The sequence below is a fragment of the Nothobranchius furzeri genome, chromosome 14, assembly GCF_043380555.1.
Source record: "Nothobranchius furzeri strain GRZ-AD chromosome 14, NfurGRZ-RIMD1, whole genome shotgun sequence".
In the NCBI taxonomy this organism is placed as follows: domain Eukaryota; kingdom Metazoa; phylum Chordata; class Actinopteri; order Cyprinodontiformes; family Nothobranchiidae; genus Nothobranchius; species Nothobranchius furzeri.
The window spans coordinates 47196129-47216077 of NC_091754.1; the positions used below are offsets into that span (position 1 = coordinate 47196129).

Genomic DNA, 19949 nt, shown 5'->3' on the forward strand with positions numbered 1-19949 from the left:
GTGTGGTGTTCAGCTCCTCCAGAACCCGATAAGGAGTTAAGTCAGCTGTTGGAATCAGCTGTGTGAGCAGGAACATATCAACTTTACGCTACGAACCCCAGCTTTAATGTTACTTTTGTCCTAAAGACACAAAAAATGCTAAGAAGCTAATTCCACTGTTTTTCAGGTGGTCGGAAGCGGACGATCTGAAACCTAAATAACAGGATTTTTTTACGGCGAGGCCTTTGAAAACAGTCAGTCAGAAATAAATGATCCTACGCTTTTCCCAGTTTGTGACCTCACCACTACCAACTCACACGAACATTAACTGATTTTCCACGTGAACGTTGAAACTTCCTGAGTCCCATCTTACAAGTTAGTACGTAAAGTAAGTCAGTAAAATAAATAAATGAAAGCAAAGCATTATTAAGTTAAATAGAATGAGATAAATCGGTATCGGCTGGTCAGAGACGTATGAGCATCAAAAATCGGTATTGGTTAATAAAACCAGAATCGGTGCATTTCCACCTGCTGCAGTGGTAATAAGCTTCATGACTTTTGGTCTTTCAAAAGAAAAGTGACATCTTTTCCAAATATCTTTTTTTCCCCAACAAAATAAAAATCCGAAGTGAAGAACGTGAATTCGTAACCTGTGCAGAACCTGCATGAGAACGCGCACAAACCCAGGGTTCTAGATCAGCTAGTGGAGCTCCTCGTTTCATCTCACTGTTGTGGAACCTTAGACTAGTTAGCAGATGAATTTGTGAACCACATGAACGGAACCATCTGTGCTGCCATACTGAGTCCTCCATTCTGTTTGAGCTGAGAAACATCTCAGACGCTTTCTCGGCTCGGCCGAGGAGAAGGAAGCGGCGCTGGAGTCTGCTGGGTTAAAAACGTTTAACTTCTCTTCTCTGCACTGAGCGCCACTTGTCCTGAGTGTGTGTGGGTGTGCTAACATCCTGGTGTGTGTGTGTGTTCGTCCGCGTGGACACACACACACATGCGTCATCCTCTCTTTCAGCGCTGACGCTCGGCTGAAAATAGAAGCCATGTTTGAGTCGGTGAATGAGCTGATGGGAACCAGCACAATGCTCCCATGTCACACATCCATAGCTGACATATGAAAGGAGCTCATTAGTCTGAGCTACTGAATGGACGTCTGTCAGTGTGTGTGTGTGTTGGGGGGGGGGGCGGGGGGCGGGGCGGGGGGGGGGGCAGCTGCTGATTCTGACTGGGTCCGACCCATTTACCTGTCACCAGTGGGCTCTGGGCCGGACTCTGCTCCATCAGCACCATGTGTTGGAGCAGCGGACTGTGGGCTCCGCCGCTTCCTGCTCCAGCATCTCCAAGGTAGGAGGTCAGGTGGGCTCCGGACAGGAAGGGGGGGCTAAGGGAGAGGGCTGGCTGCAGGCCCCCATCCTGCTGAGCCGAGGTGACCTGGGAAAAAGCAGAGAGGAGGCGGAGCTTCAGTAATGCACCATAAACTCCTCATAAACAGATTCCGAGTGTCAGCAGTTTGCTCCTTACGCTGGAGGCAGCCGTGGCCGTGGCCGGCAGCCCTAAGGTGATGTTGGGGAGGGACGGTGAAGTGTAGAGAGACAGCTGGCTGACGGAGCCCGGCTCCCCCCCGCCGCCACCACCGCACAGCCTCTGGGCCAGAGATGCCTAGGAAACACATTTAAATGATTTATGAAGCAGCAGCACGCGGGTGGACGTCCTCACACGGAGACACGGCTACGTCTGAACGTTGTCACTGCCTCCTCCACACCGCCACCGCAGTGCCCCTAATGGCTGCCACAAATAGCGTGTTCCCAGCTCCTCATCTGTGCACACATCACTTCAACATGCATCACTCAGGGCTGCTGTTTGTGCAACAGTCTGCAGGAATCAGCACTAACGGGTCACAACCATGGCACAAACACAAAAGTGCTCCGAAAACCCAGAGCTGGTGGGTATTAAACGGCAGCACAGGTTTGTTAGTGAAGCGTTACCTCCGTGCTGTTGGACACAGACACAGCGATGCCGTTCTCGTTAGGGATGTTGTTGGAGCTGTTGTTGGGGGAGCTGGGTCCGGAGCCGGGGGCGCTGCTGCACGCCGAGTCTGTACACACAAAAATATAAACACTAACATTTAATAAAGTTACAGCCGAACAGCAAACCCTGGGCCTCAAACGCCGCTCACCTGCCATGTCCAGTGAGCGTTTCTTGGCGGTGGTGATGGGGCTGTCTCTGCGGCGGAGGAGAGGGCTGCTCCTACGCTCGCTCACTTTCTGCTTCAGCCGTGAGCGCAGCTTTAGGTTGGGCTCCGAGGCTGCAGGAAACAGAGACAGACACCGACTATATTACACCGGCTGCATCTAGACGGGCTATCACTGTTAGCTAGCAATATAAAAAGTAGTTAGCTAGCAATACAACAAAGTTAGCTAGCAAAATAAGTTGTTAGCTAGCAAAAAACAAAGTTGGCTAGCAATAAAAAAAATAGTTAGCTAGCAATATAAAAAGTAGTTAGCTAGCAATAAAGCAAAGTTAGCTAGCAATATAAAAAGTGATTAGCTAGCAATATAAAAAAGTTAGCTAGCAATAAAACAAAGTTAGCTAGCAATATAAAAAGTAGTTAGCTAGCAATAAAACAAAGCTAGCTAGCAATAAATACAAAGTTAGCTAGCAGTAAGTAACGTCAAAATACAAAGCAAGAATTAACAAGTGGAACTCTTTAATTTTGGTGGCAAAACCAGTTCCCCTACTATTCTGAATGTGTTGCATTTTAAAGCAACGTTCTGCTAAAACAAACAACTTTTCACACAAAACAGTAAATATCTCAAAACACGTAGAGTATGAAACAACAGGTCAGTTGTATGTATGTGGCAAGTGTGTGAGCTCATTCCCTACATGCAGCAAAGCTTTGAGCCACCAACACATGTCTCCTTAGTTATGGCGGGAAAATAATGAACAAGATGTTTTATGTTAGCATTTGTCTAAAATTACATCTAAAACAACAAAAAAGGATAAAAGAGAAGGTGTGCAGGTTTAACTTGGCACAAGTATACAGAGAAATCAGTATGGAGGGAATAACACCAGACTCTGAAGGAAATTCATACGTCCCAGCTTTCCACCAGCATTTAAACGCACCATGTGTCAACGAATGGGTAAGTCTCGCAGAAGCAGGAAGTCGGTCTAAGAACTCCTCCTGTACTTTGTGTTTTAGATTCACGTGTGTTAAATGATTTTTAGTGTCTTTTTGAATTTATATCATTAGTGAAAGTAAAATCAGTGAAAGTAAAATCTGAGTGTGAAACTTTTAATGTTAGTGTAACGGTGTGTTTGTACATTTCCTGATGTCCAACTATTTTTTGTGTGCATTTGAACACAAAGTCCCAAAGTTACACAAACCAGTTTTTCCAGTTTATGGATCATGTTTTACACACAAAAACCAGATTTTACGCATAAATAATGGGCCTGTTTTATTCCCCAAAGCAGGAGGCAGACATCGCCCAGCATCGGTAATGTGATCCCGCCGGACCTGACGGTGATCTCACGGGAGCGGGGCGGTTGTTCGGCTGGAGTGGACGGGAACAGCTGGCTAAAAAAAAAACAAGGGGTCCAAAAATTGTAGGACGGTAATAAAGATTAAGACTGGAGAGTATAAATCATGTTAAATGGAATGACTTGTTTTCCTAAATAAAACTGGGCATTAAATCATCTTTGACATATTTTTTATTTACTAATACAACGCTAAAGCTGGTGGAGGTGTTGGAGGCAAATAATGTGTTTTATGTTTATGTTTATATGCTTAGCAGACGCTTTTACCCAAAGCGACTTACAATTTTTTTATAAAGTTAAAATAGTTCTGTGCCGATAAAAAGACGTTCATGAATCTGTTGCTCTAAATCTCTCTCACATAAAGTGATTTCAGCAGTTTTATTCTTCACAGGTTCAGAGCTTTCCATAATGAGCCTTTTCAGGTCTCTGTCAATTTACAAAAACTAGCTAAAGCCCTGCTCAGACATAGGATCTCAGATATCCAGGAGGGGCTCGGAGTGAAGTAGACAGGTGTGAGGGAGTGTTCTATGGTAATTTGAAACAGTTTGTGACATCACAAACAGGGATTTTCTGAAGCAGCTCGTTTTAGGACAGATAATTCCTGAATCCAAACACAGACAGAAAACAGATGAATGGGTTTTTTCCACGTTTGGAGTGTATATAAAGGCAGTAGACCACAGGAGGATAATAAAAAATGAGCTTTGCAGAAAATGTCCCCATCAAAATATTAGCCCCATGCAAGTGTACAAAATATCAACATCCAAAAGAAGAAGGGAGTGAGCCTAGCTAAACTCGCACCGTTTCTCATTAGTGTAAAACTCAGAACAGGTGCAGTTTTAGCGCCAACCGTACCGAGGACTCCATATCGACGTTACACGTTGCTCTTTCACGGATAACCTTCCGCAGAGCTGCCCTGTTAATAAACCTTTTTGCGAGACAAACAGTGACACGCTGCTGTTCATAAAGCCCCCTTCAGACAGGCCATGAAAAACGGAAATGTTCTGGACTCTGTCCGTAAGACCTTTGTGTCTGAATGCAAACATCCGGATAACGTTTTCCGTAATTTAACCGGACGAAGCCCCTAGTAACAGGTCCGGACTTGTTACAGACAAGGTGACTGCTTCAGACTGGTGAGGTCGAGTTCCGGACAGGGAGGAGGGGGAGGAGGAGGGGACCGGGGGACGCTGTGCGCACCTAGATAGCTCGCTGCTGTAGCATGCGGCGAACCATGGCAGCTCGCCTCCTACGGTACCGTCTCCTAGACGCGCGACGGCGCGCATCACACCGCTTCCGTCATTCCTTTTAACCATTGAGCTTCATCATCCTGGTCTGCGTCTTCGTGTGCGCAGAATTATGCTTAACATAAGTCCGACCAGTGAGAGGAATTCTATCTCTTCGTCTGCCATGTTTGACTGAATGGCTTTGTTTGGGTAAATGACGCATGTACGGCCGCCGCACTATGCAAATTCCTATTTTTCCAAAGATGAGCTAAAAAGCAATTAGCTCCAATTTGGGAGCCATGTCCCGACTGCCTACATGGCATTTTAGTCCTTTGTTGGCGCTGTCACAGACTTGTGAATGGAGACAGGGAGAAGGGAATGGCATGTCACCTTGGCTACGGCCATGACCACTAATGCTCTGTTTATTTTGTCCCAACATTCAGCAGCCTGGGATCCTTTCATTAGTCATTATCTCGTTTTTGAACACCAAAGATGAGCTAAATACAAAAACCAGCGGCCACTGAACGTCTTTTCCTCTAAACTCAAAGTTACAGCAACAAAATCAGAACTTTCCCTTTGGGAGGCGGTGGTAAACTGGTCCCGTTTGCTGTGTCAGGTAAAAATAAACGTGTGGAAACGGGAGAAGTGTGAAAAATGAAGTGTGAAGGTGCATCAGCACAGAGGGAGACGGGGAGTTAAGTCCAGATGGAGTCAAACTAATTATCGTTGATGGGAGTCTGTTTGTGGAGCCGATGGGTTCCAGCAGACACCCTGAGAATGTACTCCGCTGTTAGAGGCACCGTAAGTCAAAATCCACCATGTGATGTCTTTGCGTTTGATAAAACTACGATGCTAGTGGCTGAAACCCTTCTTTACATTAAACAAGCTTTGCACATTACTTAAGTTGTCTTCCCATGAAGTCTTAATGAGGTCCAGAGCTGCTTCAGGAAGTCAAAAGTGAAGACAATTACCTAAAGAGAAGTTTCTAAATGAGACCAAACCTCTTTAATCTCTGCTGCTCCTTCCTCTAGAGACTCAGCGCTGAAGGTGCGGCTACACAGACGTCTGAAGTGGAATTTTACTGAAGTTCTGCACCTGACTGACCGCGATCCTTTAGATGGAACACACAAACGACGTCAGACAGCTCACGGCTCTCTCCTTTAGCGTTAAAGCTAAAACCAAGGCTCCAGACGCTCAGATGAATGATAATTAGCGGGGCAGACCAAGTGTCTGGTTTCTATTTCAGCGTGGTGAAAGCACTTTTTGACAAAGGAGACCGATCCGATCTGACAGCACCCCGAACGATCACAGCGGAGATGTACTCAAAGCTGAACGCAATCGATGGAGGAGAAGTCAATACGCGTGAAAAGAGGTTTTCTGTGCTCTGTGAAAAGGCTGGAGTGAAACCGCTGCCGTCTAACGCCGTGAGAAAATATCAGGTCCAGTCCTAATGTCCTAATTAATTCTGCTTTGAAGCAAATCAATGCAGGGTTATATTTGGCTTCTGAGTAAATGAGGATATGATGAACAGGAAGGTGGTGTGTATTCAGCAGGAACCAGGAAGCTGCTGGTGGCTTTGAGCTCGTGAAGGCTGGCCTGCCCCAGTTCGCCCTGAAAACGCAAGCTAGGAGCTCCACCAAAGGGCGAAGTGAGTCAGAGCGCCTCACGCTCGTCCACCTCTGTCTGTGTGTGTGTGTGTGTGTGTGTGTGTGTGTGTGTGTGTGTGTGTGTGTGTGAGGGTGTGTGTGTGTGTGTGTGTGTGTGTGTGTGTGTGTGTGTGTGAGTGTGTGAGAAAAGGCATTATTCATCTGATGCTCCCTCCAGACCCACGCTGAGCTCTCCGTAGGAGAGGTTAATGACTTTAGGCCTCCATCTGCTTTTTAAAAGCCCCTTTTGTCATGCACAACTTTTCCCTCCACTTTCCTGTCAGATGATCAGTGATTTCCAGCTTTTCCAGTATAATGATCTACTTCCTGTTTCTGCTTCATCACGGTGCCGCTCAGCAGAAAGGTGTTAACCTGCTCTCCATCCAGACTTCCAACCCTCTGTGATGTAACCAAAACAGACCCAATTATCAACCAATCAGCCAATTAAAATGCTGCCAGAGAAAAACGTCCAACTAACCAGTTAACTAAATAATTTACTGTTCAGCAGCTGAAACGGTCGATCAGACTGTCAGCAGATCAGCTGATCTCCTTCACTGAAAGAAAAGGAAGAAAACAATTTTTTATTTAGCGTCGCTCGATAAAAAACATGAGGTGCTTCACAAAAACAAAACAAAAAAATTAATATAAAGAGATTTCAAAAAATTATTTAAAAATATGTTTAAAATAAAAAATGTGATTAAAAATGTAAAGAAAGGGAAAGAGGGAAATCAGTGGATAGCGGGAAAGGCGGAACAAGAGCAGAACAAGGAGAGGCTGGTGATGAAGGTCCCACCAAACCTGAACAAGTGAGTTTTCAGCTGCTTTTTAAAGGAGACCACTGATCTCAGGCTCAGGGGGAGAAATGTCCAGAGTCTGGGGGCCACAGCAGCAGATGATCTGTCACCTTTGACCTTTAGCCTGGTGCTGCACAACCAGTAGGCTTTGGTCACTGGACCTCAGGGGCCTGCTGGGGGTGAAGGGACTGAGAAGATCACCAACGTATGATGGTGCTTGCCATAACCAATAAATTGGCCAACATATTCAGCAGATTATTAAACAACTCTTACTCATTCATATTCATGATATGCGGACATCTCTCCTCTGATAGGCTAACAGCAACTTGACTCTTCTGCTGCCTTTTGTCGGGTAAAAAAAAATCAACGTTGTTGTTTTATCCCTAACCCTAGCAACACAAGCCTGAACTTATGCAACCTTTTAGCTGCTAAAGCTAATGGTTAGCTTCTGCTAGCCCCATGTGGGCGTGTCCAATAATATATCGAAGCCGTGGCTTTATCTGAGCCGGTCGTTTTCCCGCCTGTTTCCTTCCTGCGGCAGATGCAGGAGAAGGGGTCGGAGAACAACGCCTCATGTTGTGTTGCGTTGATCAGAACAACAGAACGAATGCTGATTTACAGAAATCAGCTCTGGAATCAGCCTCGGAAGCTCAGAGTCCAGCTGTAACCAAACCAATCGGCACAGAAACGGAAGCCCGACTGGATCATTTAGAAACTATCCTAGAAGTCTTACCTGCAGACTGACTCTACACAGGAAAACGTCTCAACCGTCACTGGGAGTCCCGGCGGCAATATAAAAGAGCCTCTGACCACGCCAAGCGGGCATTACCATAAGTAAACCCTGCCAGGCACGTCACTGCTGTGGGCAAATATCACGGTGGCACAGATTCTCCAGAGCGGAGCACAATCTTCAGCCTTGTGGAAGTCAGCAGACGAGCTGATGGTTCCTCCTCCTCATAAAGCCGGTTTGTTTCATCCCAGTTTGGCTTCTTTGTGGATTTCCGTCCTAATCCCTCGCGCTCACACTCCGCTCTAATCCTTCATCCCTCTCTTCTCAGTCTTTTGATTATTTTTACTCTTTCTTGCTCTCTGCTCCTCCTCCTCCAGGTTGGAATGCGGCCGTGTGGGCCAGAGTCAACTGTGGTCTCCCTGCTGTCAGAACCAGCGGCCCAACCGGGCACGCCGCGGCGTTAAGTGAATAATTACACTGTAAGATGACCGCCGCTTCACAGCTACACCGCCACACACACCATTCACTTCACCCAGCCACACAAAAAGCCACAGTCATGAGCACACAGAGCAAAAACACGCAGAGCAGCTGGATTTTACTCTCAACACGTTAAATGCTTCATTTCTGATGAGATTTAACCAGATCTGGTTCCAGTTTAACACAGAAACCTGCTGCTGGGGTCCCAGATAAAAGAAAATGGTCTCAGATGGAAATTTGGGTTTTTACTCCTAATTACAAACAAAAAACACTCAAAACTACTCAGCTTTACCCTAAAGGTGCATTTCCACTGGAGTCAAGGCTGCTGATTAGGAATATCCAGTATTTCAGACATTTTTATGGTTTTTTTTTTGTAAAAGTTACAAGTAATTATGATTGCGGCTTCCTGAGCAGCCTTTGTTTAGAGAAATAGAGTTTAATTCCTGAATGAGTGATAGGCTAGAGGCTAGTCTGAGCAGGGCTTTTGAAACGGTTCTGGTCTCTAAAACGTCCCGGCAGCGAAAGCCCGTTTACGCCACACTTCCTGTGGATCCAGAGGTCCCGAATAACAGCAACGGCTCCGGAAATCCACTGAAGTTACTGTGTCATGGAAATTCAACGTACAAAGAACTAAATCTGACAGATTCCCCTCAATATTGTGTTTTTGTAAGACTATAAAGTATTTTTTTAATCTAAAACACCCTTTAAAGAGCAAGTCACCCCCAAATCAACTTTTTTTCCTGATAAACTATATAAATGCGTGCTGCAAGACACGTGCAGCCAATAATTTTGCACTTTAGTGCATTTTAGTTAAAATTTTAATTTTCTGCCCAAAACTGTCAGTGTTTTGCCGTTGTCAGGTAAAAACTCTGCACTGCATTTGAATTTTAATCTGCCATCACTATTGGCTGAGAGGTACCCTAGAATGTTAGCTGGTACCATATGATGTCAAAATGTCGTTGTGAGCCTGTGTGTGTGTATTTGTTAGTGGCTCCGCCCTCTCGGTCTGCTAGGCAACAGCATTTGTTGCATTTTTCAATCAGGAAGTGGGAGTTGAGTAAGAATCTGGTAGGGGGTGACTTGCTGTTTAAAGGCTGAACATGAAAGTCTCCTACATCCATCTCCTGCCTCAGCTTCTGGGGATTTTTGATGAAGTTGTTTGAAACACACCTGGGAATAAACTAAATATTCCTTTAAGGGGTTGAAATAGTCATAAATAATAAAGAAACCTGTTTTAAGCTTTTTGAAAGACCAGTGATTAAAACGCTATCGCTCCCATGTGGGGGCTGCTGGGAGGGTGTGTGTGTGTGTGTGTGTGTACCGGTTTTCCTCAGAGGGAAGTCATCCCGGGGGTTGTAGACTCCCAGGACCGGGTGGTTGTAGGCGGACACGCCGGTCTGCGGAGGCGAGCTCTGGTCCAATGAGCTGTGCTGCGTTTTGCTGCAAAACCAAAACAACAACTTACTGATGATGTCACTTCCTGTCTGTTGTAGATGTGAGAGACTAAAGTAACTACAGAACAAGGTTCTCAGGAGAACCTGATCTGAGTCGGTTCAGCCCAAACGCACGTTCCCGATCGGCAGATGAACGCGGCTAGAAACTGATGGAGGAACGCGTGGGCGTCTGACGGGGTCACACTTCAGGATTACGTAACGCTTATTCACTCCTGGATCTTTGATTTTATTGACTCAGCTCGTTTTCTGGGTCAGAAACAAACAAAGATTAGGGTTTCTCCAGATTAATTCTGCTACTCAATCTGAGGATGACATCACATCCTGTCTGACACACCCTCAGGACACAGGTAGTCAGCTTTCCTGAAGAAACACTCCTGAACCCGCCAGACAGCTGCAACATTCAGCCGTTTCTCCTGTATAAGACTCCCAACACGTCTCTTAGTTCTGCACTAGAACACGTGTGGTAACAGCTGATCAGTCGGTTGGGGGCGGGGCTTCGGTTTGCGTGACCTTGCTACTGTTTGAGCTCAGCCAGACGTCGACAAGCAAACAGGAAACTGTTAAACGAGCTCACCTGCAGCGACAATAAAGAGCCTCCATCATCAGGGTCCAATATAATGGTGTGTGTGTGTGTGTGTGTGTGTGTGTGTGTGTGTGTGTGTGTGTGTGTGTGTGTGTGTGTGTGTGTGTGTGTGTGTGTGTGTGTGTGTGTGTGTGTGTGTGTGTGTGTGTGTGTGTTTTCTAACCCAGTGGTTCCCAACCTTTTTCCCAAGGGACCCCGTTTTTTACCAGTAACATTTTTGATGACCCCCTCCCATTCTCTCTTCCAGTACAAACATTATTAAGAAATGATAAAATTGTTCAAGCACATTTTAATATGCTTTGATTCAATAGATAACAGTAATAGTAGGCTCCAGTACAGAACAAAGCCATTAACAAAACCAAACAGAGCATAATGTGCTTGACAGTTTGTATTACTTTTCTGAACACATTGTTTCTTGTAAACACTGATAAATCAATCATTCCTTTCAATAAACGTTTGACACATAAAAAATACACTGAGCAAAATGTACTTAAATGTGTATATTACTGTTTATACTAGATTATTTACTGTAAAGGCTGTGATTAATCAACCAGCTCTATCTTTAATGAACTTTTGACACTTGAAAATAAAACAGTGAGCTGAGCAAAATGTTCTTAAAAGTGTGTTACTCTTTCTGTACTAATTATTTCCTGTCTTCATATCAGTAAACTTTTCACTCATAAAAAAAATGTGAGCAAAATGTAGGCTATAAACAAGTAATAAATGAAGTTTTAACCCCTTAAAGTGGAGAGGCTTTGGCGACCCACTGAGAGGCTTTGGCGCCCCCTTGTGGGGGTCAGGACCCCCAGGTTAGGAACCACTGTTCTAACCCAACCCGATCACCACTGACTGACTCAATCCAACATGGGGATCTCTCGTGTTCTTTTAGAACCGTGGAACTGAAAACAGGAAGTGGCGGCGTGGGTTTGACTCTTACCGGTACCAGTAGGGGGCATCGTTGGCGAGGCCTCCTGGGTTGATGCCCCGCTGGGCCAGAGCCTTCTTCTTGTTCAGGACAAACTCCTGTAGCCTCATCTTCACCTCTGTGCTCGCCACGGCGCCTGGTGGGAAAAGAGGGCGGAGCTCATGAACACAGCTAAAGGAAGAGTTTGGAAAACATCCGTTAGGTTAGGAGGCGGGATAATAACTAAACTAAGATGTAATAATAACAATAATTCCACTAAACTGCTTCATCTGAACTCCGTAACTCCTTCTCTGATCCTGTTTTCCTTCAGGAAGCTTCACTGTTTTCTCGTCTTCTCCCACCCAACATCAAACATTTCAAACTCAAACACAATAAGTAAAGTTTTCCTATAAACCATTTATCCCAATCTGGACTTTAATCCAGATAGATCCAGGCCCGTTCATCACACGGGTTCCACTAAAACAGAATCTGAACCCTTCTCATTGGAATGTTTTGTCGCTACGTCACAACCCAGATTTACTTTCTTTAATCTTGTTTGTTGAGGAAAGCAAATAAACAATTTCATTGAATTTCTCATAAAAATGTGACTAAAAGTGGAAACGCTTAACTTGTTTGTGGCTAGATCGTTTTAGAATAATGTTTAAGGAGTTCTGGTCGAAGTTCGGACCCTAACCAACATCCTCACTCACACACACACACATGCACACACGCGCGCACGCACACACACACACACACGCACACGCACACACACACACACACACACAGTGTGTAACCTCCTCTCAAGGACTCAAGAGTGCTGCTGACAGACGTGCGGCAGTAATAACTGGACCCGACCCGCGCCAAGGCCACCGGCTGATGGAGCTTGATTACTGCTGTAAACACACGGGTTCTCCCAGGGAAACACACACACACACACACACACACACACACACACACACACACACACACACACACACACACACACACACACACACACACGCACGCACGCTCGCGGCTGCTTGCACGAGGAACACAAACACAACAGTTGTTCCAACCTTGGAGCTTTTTGAATTAAGAGTTTCTTCCTGCTAAACCAGACAAGCTGAACAGTTTAATGAGTTAATAAATGAGAGACGGGTCTCCTCCTTAGTCAGTTCCTCATTAAAAACAACCTGTGATCAGAGACGTTTCACCGTAAATCTCCTGATCTGCACATTTGCAGCAACTCAGCTTTTCCTACGTTACAGACCAGCTGCTTGTGTTCTGAAGCCGTGAACAGCTGCAGAGCTCTGCTGCTCTCGTGGACAGGAACAAAGATCTGACGTATAAGCGTTGGGAGCCTCTGAACCATTTGTGTTCCTGTGTTTTGACAGCGTCAGCGGTTACTTACTCTCCTGTCCTCTCTCCTTGTTCTTCAGGAGCTGCAGCTTCTGCTCCCGCTGCTGCTTCTCCAGCTCCTGCTCCAGACGGTGGTTCTCCATCTTCCTCTGGTGCTCCAGCAGCTCCTGCTGGTGCTTCAGAGCCAGGAGCTCCTGCTGCTGCTGCAGCAACAAAAGCAAAAATCAGGTGAGATGCAAACAAACAGACCAGGACTCTTTTAAAGAGACCTCTTCACCATTTATCTAATGTGTTTTGATTTTCTCTCCTGCTCTTTTCAGACCTCCATCTGAAGTAAACAAGTCTAACAGCTGCTAAAAGCATCAAACAAAGTCTTTTGGATTTCTCTGACCATAATCCCATCTGCCTCGTCACAAACAATGACACAGGAGTTTCTGTGGATGCTTGACGCAGACTCCAGCCATCAGATAAAAACACCGGATACGGGTTTTTTTGGGTCTGAAGATCCAGGACTCGTGTGTGTATAGGACTCGTGTGTGCGTGCGTGCGTGTGTGTGTGTGTCTTGAGTGGGTGGTAAGGTTCAAAGTAACCTCCCCACCCACACACACTCACACACACCTCTAAAACCCCTGTGGCGAACGCTGGTTTTTTGGGTATTTACTTGCAGAGGAACAACTTGAGCAGCAGAGAGAGGAGTGTCTCCAACGCCGGAGCGGACCTGGTCAGAACACGGCTCGGACGGCGTGTTTGCTGATATTTAAGAGTGTATGTGTTTGAACAGCAGGCCTGCATGTGTGTGTACACAGTCACAGTGAAAGAGGCCGATTGAAGACGGGCCTCCGTGCTGGAGACGCGCGTCACGGGTTACTGTCAGAGAGGTCCTGGAGCCCCGCGAGCTGAGGAGAAGCTCCAGAGAGCATCACCGCTCTATGTGCACGAATCACGCATTCAGAGCCGAGCTAGCTATGTTAGCTAGCATGTTACATTCTTAAACGGTGACTTACATTTCAATGGTAAAAACAAAACCTGCCAACTAGCGGTCGGTGTTTGAATTGCACAAAAAGAAAAAAAGAAATGAAAACATAAATATTTGCATGTAAATTCTTCCAAAAATTCGATAAACGGCATTTAATATAGATAAAATATCGCAGGAAAAAACATCAGGATATTTTGCCACATCAAAATTTTCTTACATCCCAAGTTAGAAAAACATCTCCTGTTGCAGCTTTCACAGAGGCAATGTCCTTTTATATTACAGGTAAAGAAGAGCAGGAAAATGAAACCTCCTCATAAAGGTTTTTATTTCCTAAATCAGACGTTACACAGATTATCATCTGCATAAAGACTCCAGTTACAAAGAAGCGGTCCATCTCTCTCTCTGGAGCTAAACGCGTCCTGATATTGCTCTCATCCATCTGTGGAGTTAAAGGAAATGAAGCCAAAGTGCTTTCCTGCTCTCCTCAGAGTGAAGCGTTTAGAGCTGATGATTCCTCAGCAGACTAAACCTGGAGCTGTCTCTGCTCAGGCTGGAACAGGAGATAGGTACGGAGCTGAGAGGAGGTGACGTGGATGTGTAGGTGACATAGATGTGGAGGTGACATAGATGTGGAGTGGACATAGATGTGGAGGTGATGGATATTGAGGAAACATAGATGTAGATGTGACAGATGTGGAGGTCATATAGATGTGGAGGTGACATAGATGTGGAGATAACGTAGATGTGGAGGTGACATAGATGTGGAGGTGATATAGATATTGAGGAAACATAGATGTAGATGTGACATAGATGTAGAGGTGATGTGGCTGTGGAGGTGATATAGATGTGGAGGTGATATAGATGTGGAGGTGATATAGATGTGAAGGTGACATAGATGTGGAGGTGATATAGATGCGAAGGTGACATAGATGTGGGGGTGACATAGATGTGGGGGTGACACAGATGTGGAGGTGACATAGATATTGAGGCAACATAGATGTAAAGGTGATGTGGATTTGGGGGTGACACAGATGTGCAGGTGATATAGATATTGAGGCAACAAAGATGTAGATGTGACATAGATGTAGACACGATGTGGAGGTGATATAGATGTGGAGGTGACATAGATGTGGGGGTGACATAGATGTGGAGGTGATATAGACGTGGAGGGCACATAGATGTGGAGGTGATATAGATATGGAGGTGACATAGATGTGGAGGTGAAATAGTTATTGAGGCAACATAGATGTAGATGTGACATAGATGTAGAGATGATATAGATGTGAATGTGACATAGATGTGGGGGTGACATAGATGTGGAGGTGATATAGACGTGGAGGGCACATAGATGTGGAGGTGATATAGATATGGAGGTGACATAGATGTGGAGATGTTATAGATGTGAATGTGACATAGATGTGGGGGTGACATAGATGTGGAGGTGATATAGACGTGGAGGGCACATAGATGTGGAGGTGATATAGATATGGAGGTGACATAGATGTGGAGGTGAAATAGTTATTGAGGCAACATAGATGTAGATGTGACATAGATGTAGAGGCGATGTGGAGGTGATAAAGATGTGAAGGTGACATAGATGTGGAGGTGATACAGATGTGAATGTGACATAGATGTGGAGGTGATATAGATGTGACGGTGACATAGATGTGGAGGTAATATAGCTATTGAGGCAACATAGATGTAAAGGTGATGTGGATGTGGAGTTGACATAGATATGGAGGTGACATAGATGTGGAGGTGATACAGATATTGAGGCAACATGGATGTAGATGTGACATAGATGTAGAGGCGACGTGGAGGTGATAAAGATGTGAAGGTGACATAGATGTGGAGGTGATATAGATGTGGAGGTGACATAGATGTGGAGGTGAAATAGTTATTGAGGCAACATAGATGTAGATGTGACATAGATGTAGAGATGATATAGATGTGAATGTGACATAGATGTGGGGGTGACATAGATGTGGAGGTGATATTGACGTGGAGGGCACATAGATGTGGAGGTGATATAGATATGGAGGTGACATAGATGTGGAGATGATATAGATGTGAATGTGACATAGATGTGGGGGTGACATAGATGTGGAGGTGATATAGACGTGGAGGGCACATAGATGTGGAGGTGATATAGATATGGAGGTGACATAGATGTGGAGGTGAAATAGTTATTGAGGCAACATAGATGTAGATGTGACATAGATGTAGAGGCGATGTGGAGGTGATAAAGATGTGAAGGTGATACAGATGTGAATGTGACATAGATGTGGAGGTGATATAGATGTGACGGTGACATAGATGTGGAGGTAATATAGCCATTGAGGCAACATAGATGTAAAGGTGATGTGGATGTGGAGTTGACATAGATATGGAGGTGACATAGATGTGGAGGTGATACAGATATTGAGGCAACATAGATGTAGATGTGACATAGATGTAGAGGCGACGTGTAGGTGATAAAGATGTGAAGGTGACATAGATGTGGAGGTGATATAGATGTGAAGGTGACATAGATGTGGGGGTGACATAGATGTGGAGGTAATATAGATGTAAAGGTGATATAGATGTGAAGGTGATATAGATGTGGGGATGACATAGATGTGGAGGGGACATAGATATTGAGGCAAAATAGATGTAAGTGATGTTGATGTGGGGGTGACACTGATGTGCAGGTGTTATAGATGTGGAGGTGATGTAGATATGGAGGTGATATAGATATGGAAGTGACATAGATGGGGAGGTGATATAGATATTGAGGCAACATAGATGTAGATGTGACATAGATGTAGAGGCGATGTGGAGGTGATATAGATGTGGAGGTAACATAGATGTGGAGGTGATATAAATGTGAAGGTGACATAGATGAGGAGGTGATACAGATGTGAAGGTGACATAGATGTGGAGGTGATAATAGATGTGAAGGTGACATAGATGTGGAGGTGATATAGATATTGAGGCAACATAGATGTAGATGTGACATAGATGTAGAGGTGATGTGGAGGTGATATAGATGTGGAGGTAACATAGATGTGGAGGTGATATAAATGTGAAGGTGACATAGATGAGGAGGTGATACAGATGTGAAGGTGACATAGATGTGGAGGTGATAATAGATGTGAAGGTGACATAGATGTGAAGGTGACATAGATGTGGAGGTGACATAGATGTGGAGGCAGCATAGATGTAGATGTGACATAGATGTAGAGGCGATGTGGAGGTGGTATAGATGTGGAGGTGACATAGATGTGGAGGTGATATAGATGTGAAGGTGACATAGATGTGGGGATGACATAGATGTGGAGGTAATGTAGATGTGGAGGTGATATAGATGTGAAGGTGACATAGATGTGGAGGTGATGTAGATATGGAGGTGACATAGATGTGGAGGTGATATAGATGTGGAGGTGACATAGATATGGAGGTGATATAGATGTGGAGGTGACATAGATATGGAGGTGATATAGATGTGGAGGTGATATAGATGTGGAGGTGATATAGATATGGAGGTGACATAGATGTGGAGGTGACATAGATATGGAGGTGATATAGATGTGGAGGTGATATAGATGTGGAGGTGATATAGATGTGGAGGTGATATAGATATGGAGGTGACATAGATGTGGAGGTGAAATAGTTATTGAGGCAACATAGATGTAGATGTGACATAGATGTAGAGGCGATGTGGAGGTGATAAAGATGTGGAGGGCACATAGATGTGGAGGTGATATAGATATGGAGGTGACATAGATGTGGAGGTGAAATAGTTATTGAGGCAACATAGATGTAGATGTGACATAGATGTAGAGATGATATAGATGTGAATGTGACATAGATGTGGGGGTGACATAGATGTGGAGGTGATATAGACGTGGAGGGCACATAGATGTGGAGGTGATATAGATATGGAGGTGACATAGATGTGGAGATGATATAGATGTGAATGTGACATAGATGTGGGGGTGACATAGATGTGGAGGTGATATAGACGTGGAGGGCACATAGATGTGGAGGTGATATAGATATGGAGGTGACATAGATGTGGAGGTGAAATAGTTATTGAGGCAACATAGATGTAGATGTGACATAGATGTAGAGGCGATGTGGAGGTGATAAAGATGTGAAGGTGACATAGGTGTGGAGGTGATACAGATGTGAATGTGACATAGATGTGGAGGTGATATAGATGTGACGGTGACATAGATGTGGAGGTAATATAGCTATTGAGGCAACATAGATGTAAAGGTGATGTGGATGTGGAGTTGACATAGATATGGAGGTGACATAGATGTGGAGGTGATACAGATATTGAGGCAACATAGATGTAGATGTGACATAGATGTAGAGGCGATGTGGAGGTGATAAAGATGTGAAGGTGACATAGATGTGGAGGTGATATAGATGTGAAGGTGACATAGATGTGGGGGTGACATAGATGTGGAGGTAATATAGATGTAAAGGTGATATAGATGTGAAGGTGATATAGATGTGGGGATGACATAGATGTGGAGGGGACATAGATATTGAGGCAAAATAGATGTAAAGGTGATGTTGATGTGGGGGTGACACAGATGTGCAGGTGTTATAGATGTGGAGGTGATGTAGATATGGAGGTGATATAGATATGGAAGTGACATAGATGGGGAGGTGATATAGATATTGAGGCAACATAGATGTAGATGTGACATAGATGTAGAGGCGATGTGGAGGTGATATAGATGTGGAGGTAACATAGATGTGGAGGTGATATAAATGTGAAGGTGACCTAGATGAGGAGGTGATACAGATGTGAAGGTGACATAGATGTGGAGGTGATAATAGATGTGAAGGTGACATAGATGTGGAGGTGATATAGATATTGAGGCAACATAGATGTAGATGTGACATAGATGTAGAGGCGATGTGGAGGTGATATAGATGTGGAGGTAACATAGATGTGGAGGTGATATAAATGTGAAGGTGACATAGATGAGGAGGTGATAATAGATGTGAAGGTGACATAGATGTGGAGGTGATAATAGATGTGAAGGTGACATAGATGTGAAGGTGACATAGATGTGGAGGTGACATAGATGTGGAGGCAGCATAGATGTAGATGTGACATAGATGTAGAGGCGATGTGGAGGTGGTATAGATGTGGAGGTGACATAGATGTGGAGGTGATATAGATGTGAAGGTGACATAGATGTGGGGATGACATAGATGTGGAGGTAATGTAGATGTGGAGGTGATATAGATGTGAAGGTGACATAGATGTGGAGGTGATGTAGATATGGAGGTGACATAGATGTGGAGGTGATATAGATGTGGAGGTGACATAGATGTGGAGGTGATATAGATGTGGAGGTGATATAGATGTGGAGGTGACATAGATATGGAGGTGATATAGATGTGGAGGTGACATAGATATGGAGGTGATATAGATGTGGAGGTGATATAGATGTGGAGGTGATATACATGTGGAGGTGACATAGATATGGAGGTGATATAGATATTGAGGCAACATAGATGTAGATGTGACAGATGTAGAGGTAATGTGGAGGTAATATAGATGTGGAGATAATATGGATATTGAGGCGACATAGATGTAAAGGTGATGTGGATGTGGGGTTGACATAGATGTGGGGATGACATAGATGTGGAGGTAATGTAGATGTGGAGGTGATATAGATGTGAAGGTGACATAGATGTGGAGGTGATATAGATGTGGAGGTGATATAGATGTGGAGGTGACATAGATATGGAGGTGATATAGATATTGAGGCAACATAGATGTAGATGTGACAGATGTAGAGGTAATATGGATACTGAGGCGACATAGATGTAAAGGTGATGTGGATGTGGGGGTGACACAGACATGGAGGTGACATAGATGTGGAGGTGACATAGATGTGGAGGTTACACAGATGTGGAGGTGATATAGATGTGAAGGTGACAGATGTGGGGGTAACATAGATGTGGACACATGTGCTCTACTGCTACCTGTAATGCCCTTCTTCTGTTCTTCAAGGAAAAAATAAACATTCACCATGCAATCAATCAAAGCATCCCCCCTACCTCCCCATATGATCCTCCCGAACAAACACAGTTATTTTCCAGTTTCCAACTTCCCAGTGATTCTGAGATATCAGATATTATCCACAAGTCAAAGTCTTCTACCTGCCTTCTCGATCCCCTTCCCACGGCCTTGATTAAATCCTGCCTCCCCTCCCTGGTCCCGCTCGTCTCCGCTCTCATACACGCATCCCTTTCCTCCGGTATTGTTCCCTCTATCTTCAAAACTGTTGCA

General features: G+C 44.6%; 1 protein-coding gene across 1 annotated transcript in view; it reads right to left on the bottom strand.

The window, feature by feature from the left end:
- The window catches only part of LOC107380874 (histone deacetylase 4), a 70926-nt gene that overhangs the window by 19282 nt on the left and 31695 nt on the right, over positions 1-19949 (bottom strand). The window contains exons 3-9 of the mRNA XM_015952259.3: positions 12721-12871; positions 11364-11487; positions 9711-9829; positions 2165-2293; positions 1974-2083; positions 1510-1647; positions 1233-1419 (exon numbers count right to left, since the gene is read on the bottom strand). Coding sequence (XP_015807745.1) covers positions 1233-1419; positions 1510-1647; positions 1974-2083; positions 2165-2293; positions 9711-9829; positions 11364-11487; positions 12721-12871 — 958 coding nt within the window. The remainder of the gene's footprint in view (positions 1-1232; positions 1420-1509; positions 1648-1973; positions 2084-2164; positions 2294-9710; positions 9830-11363; positions 11488-12720; positions 12872-19949) is intronic.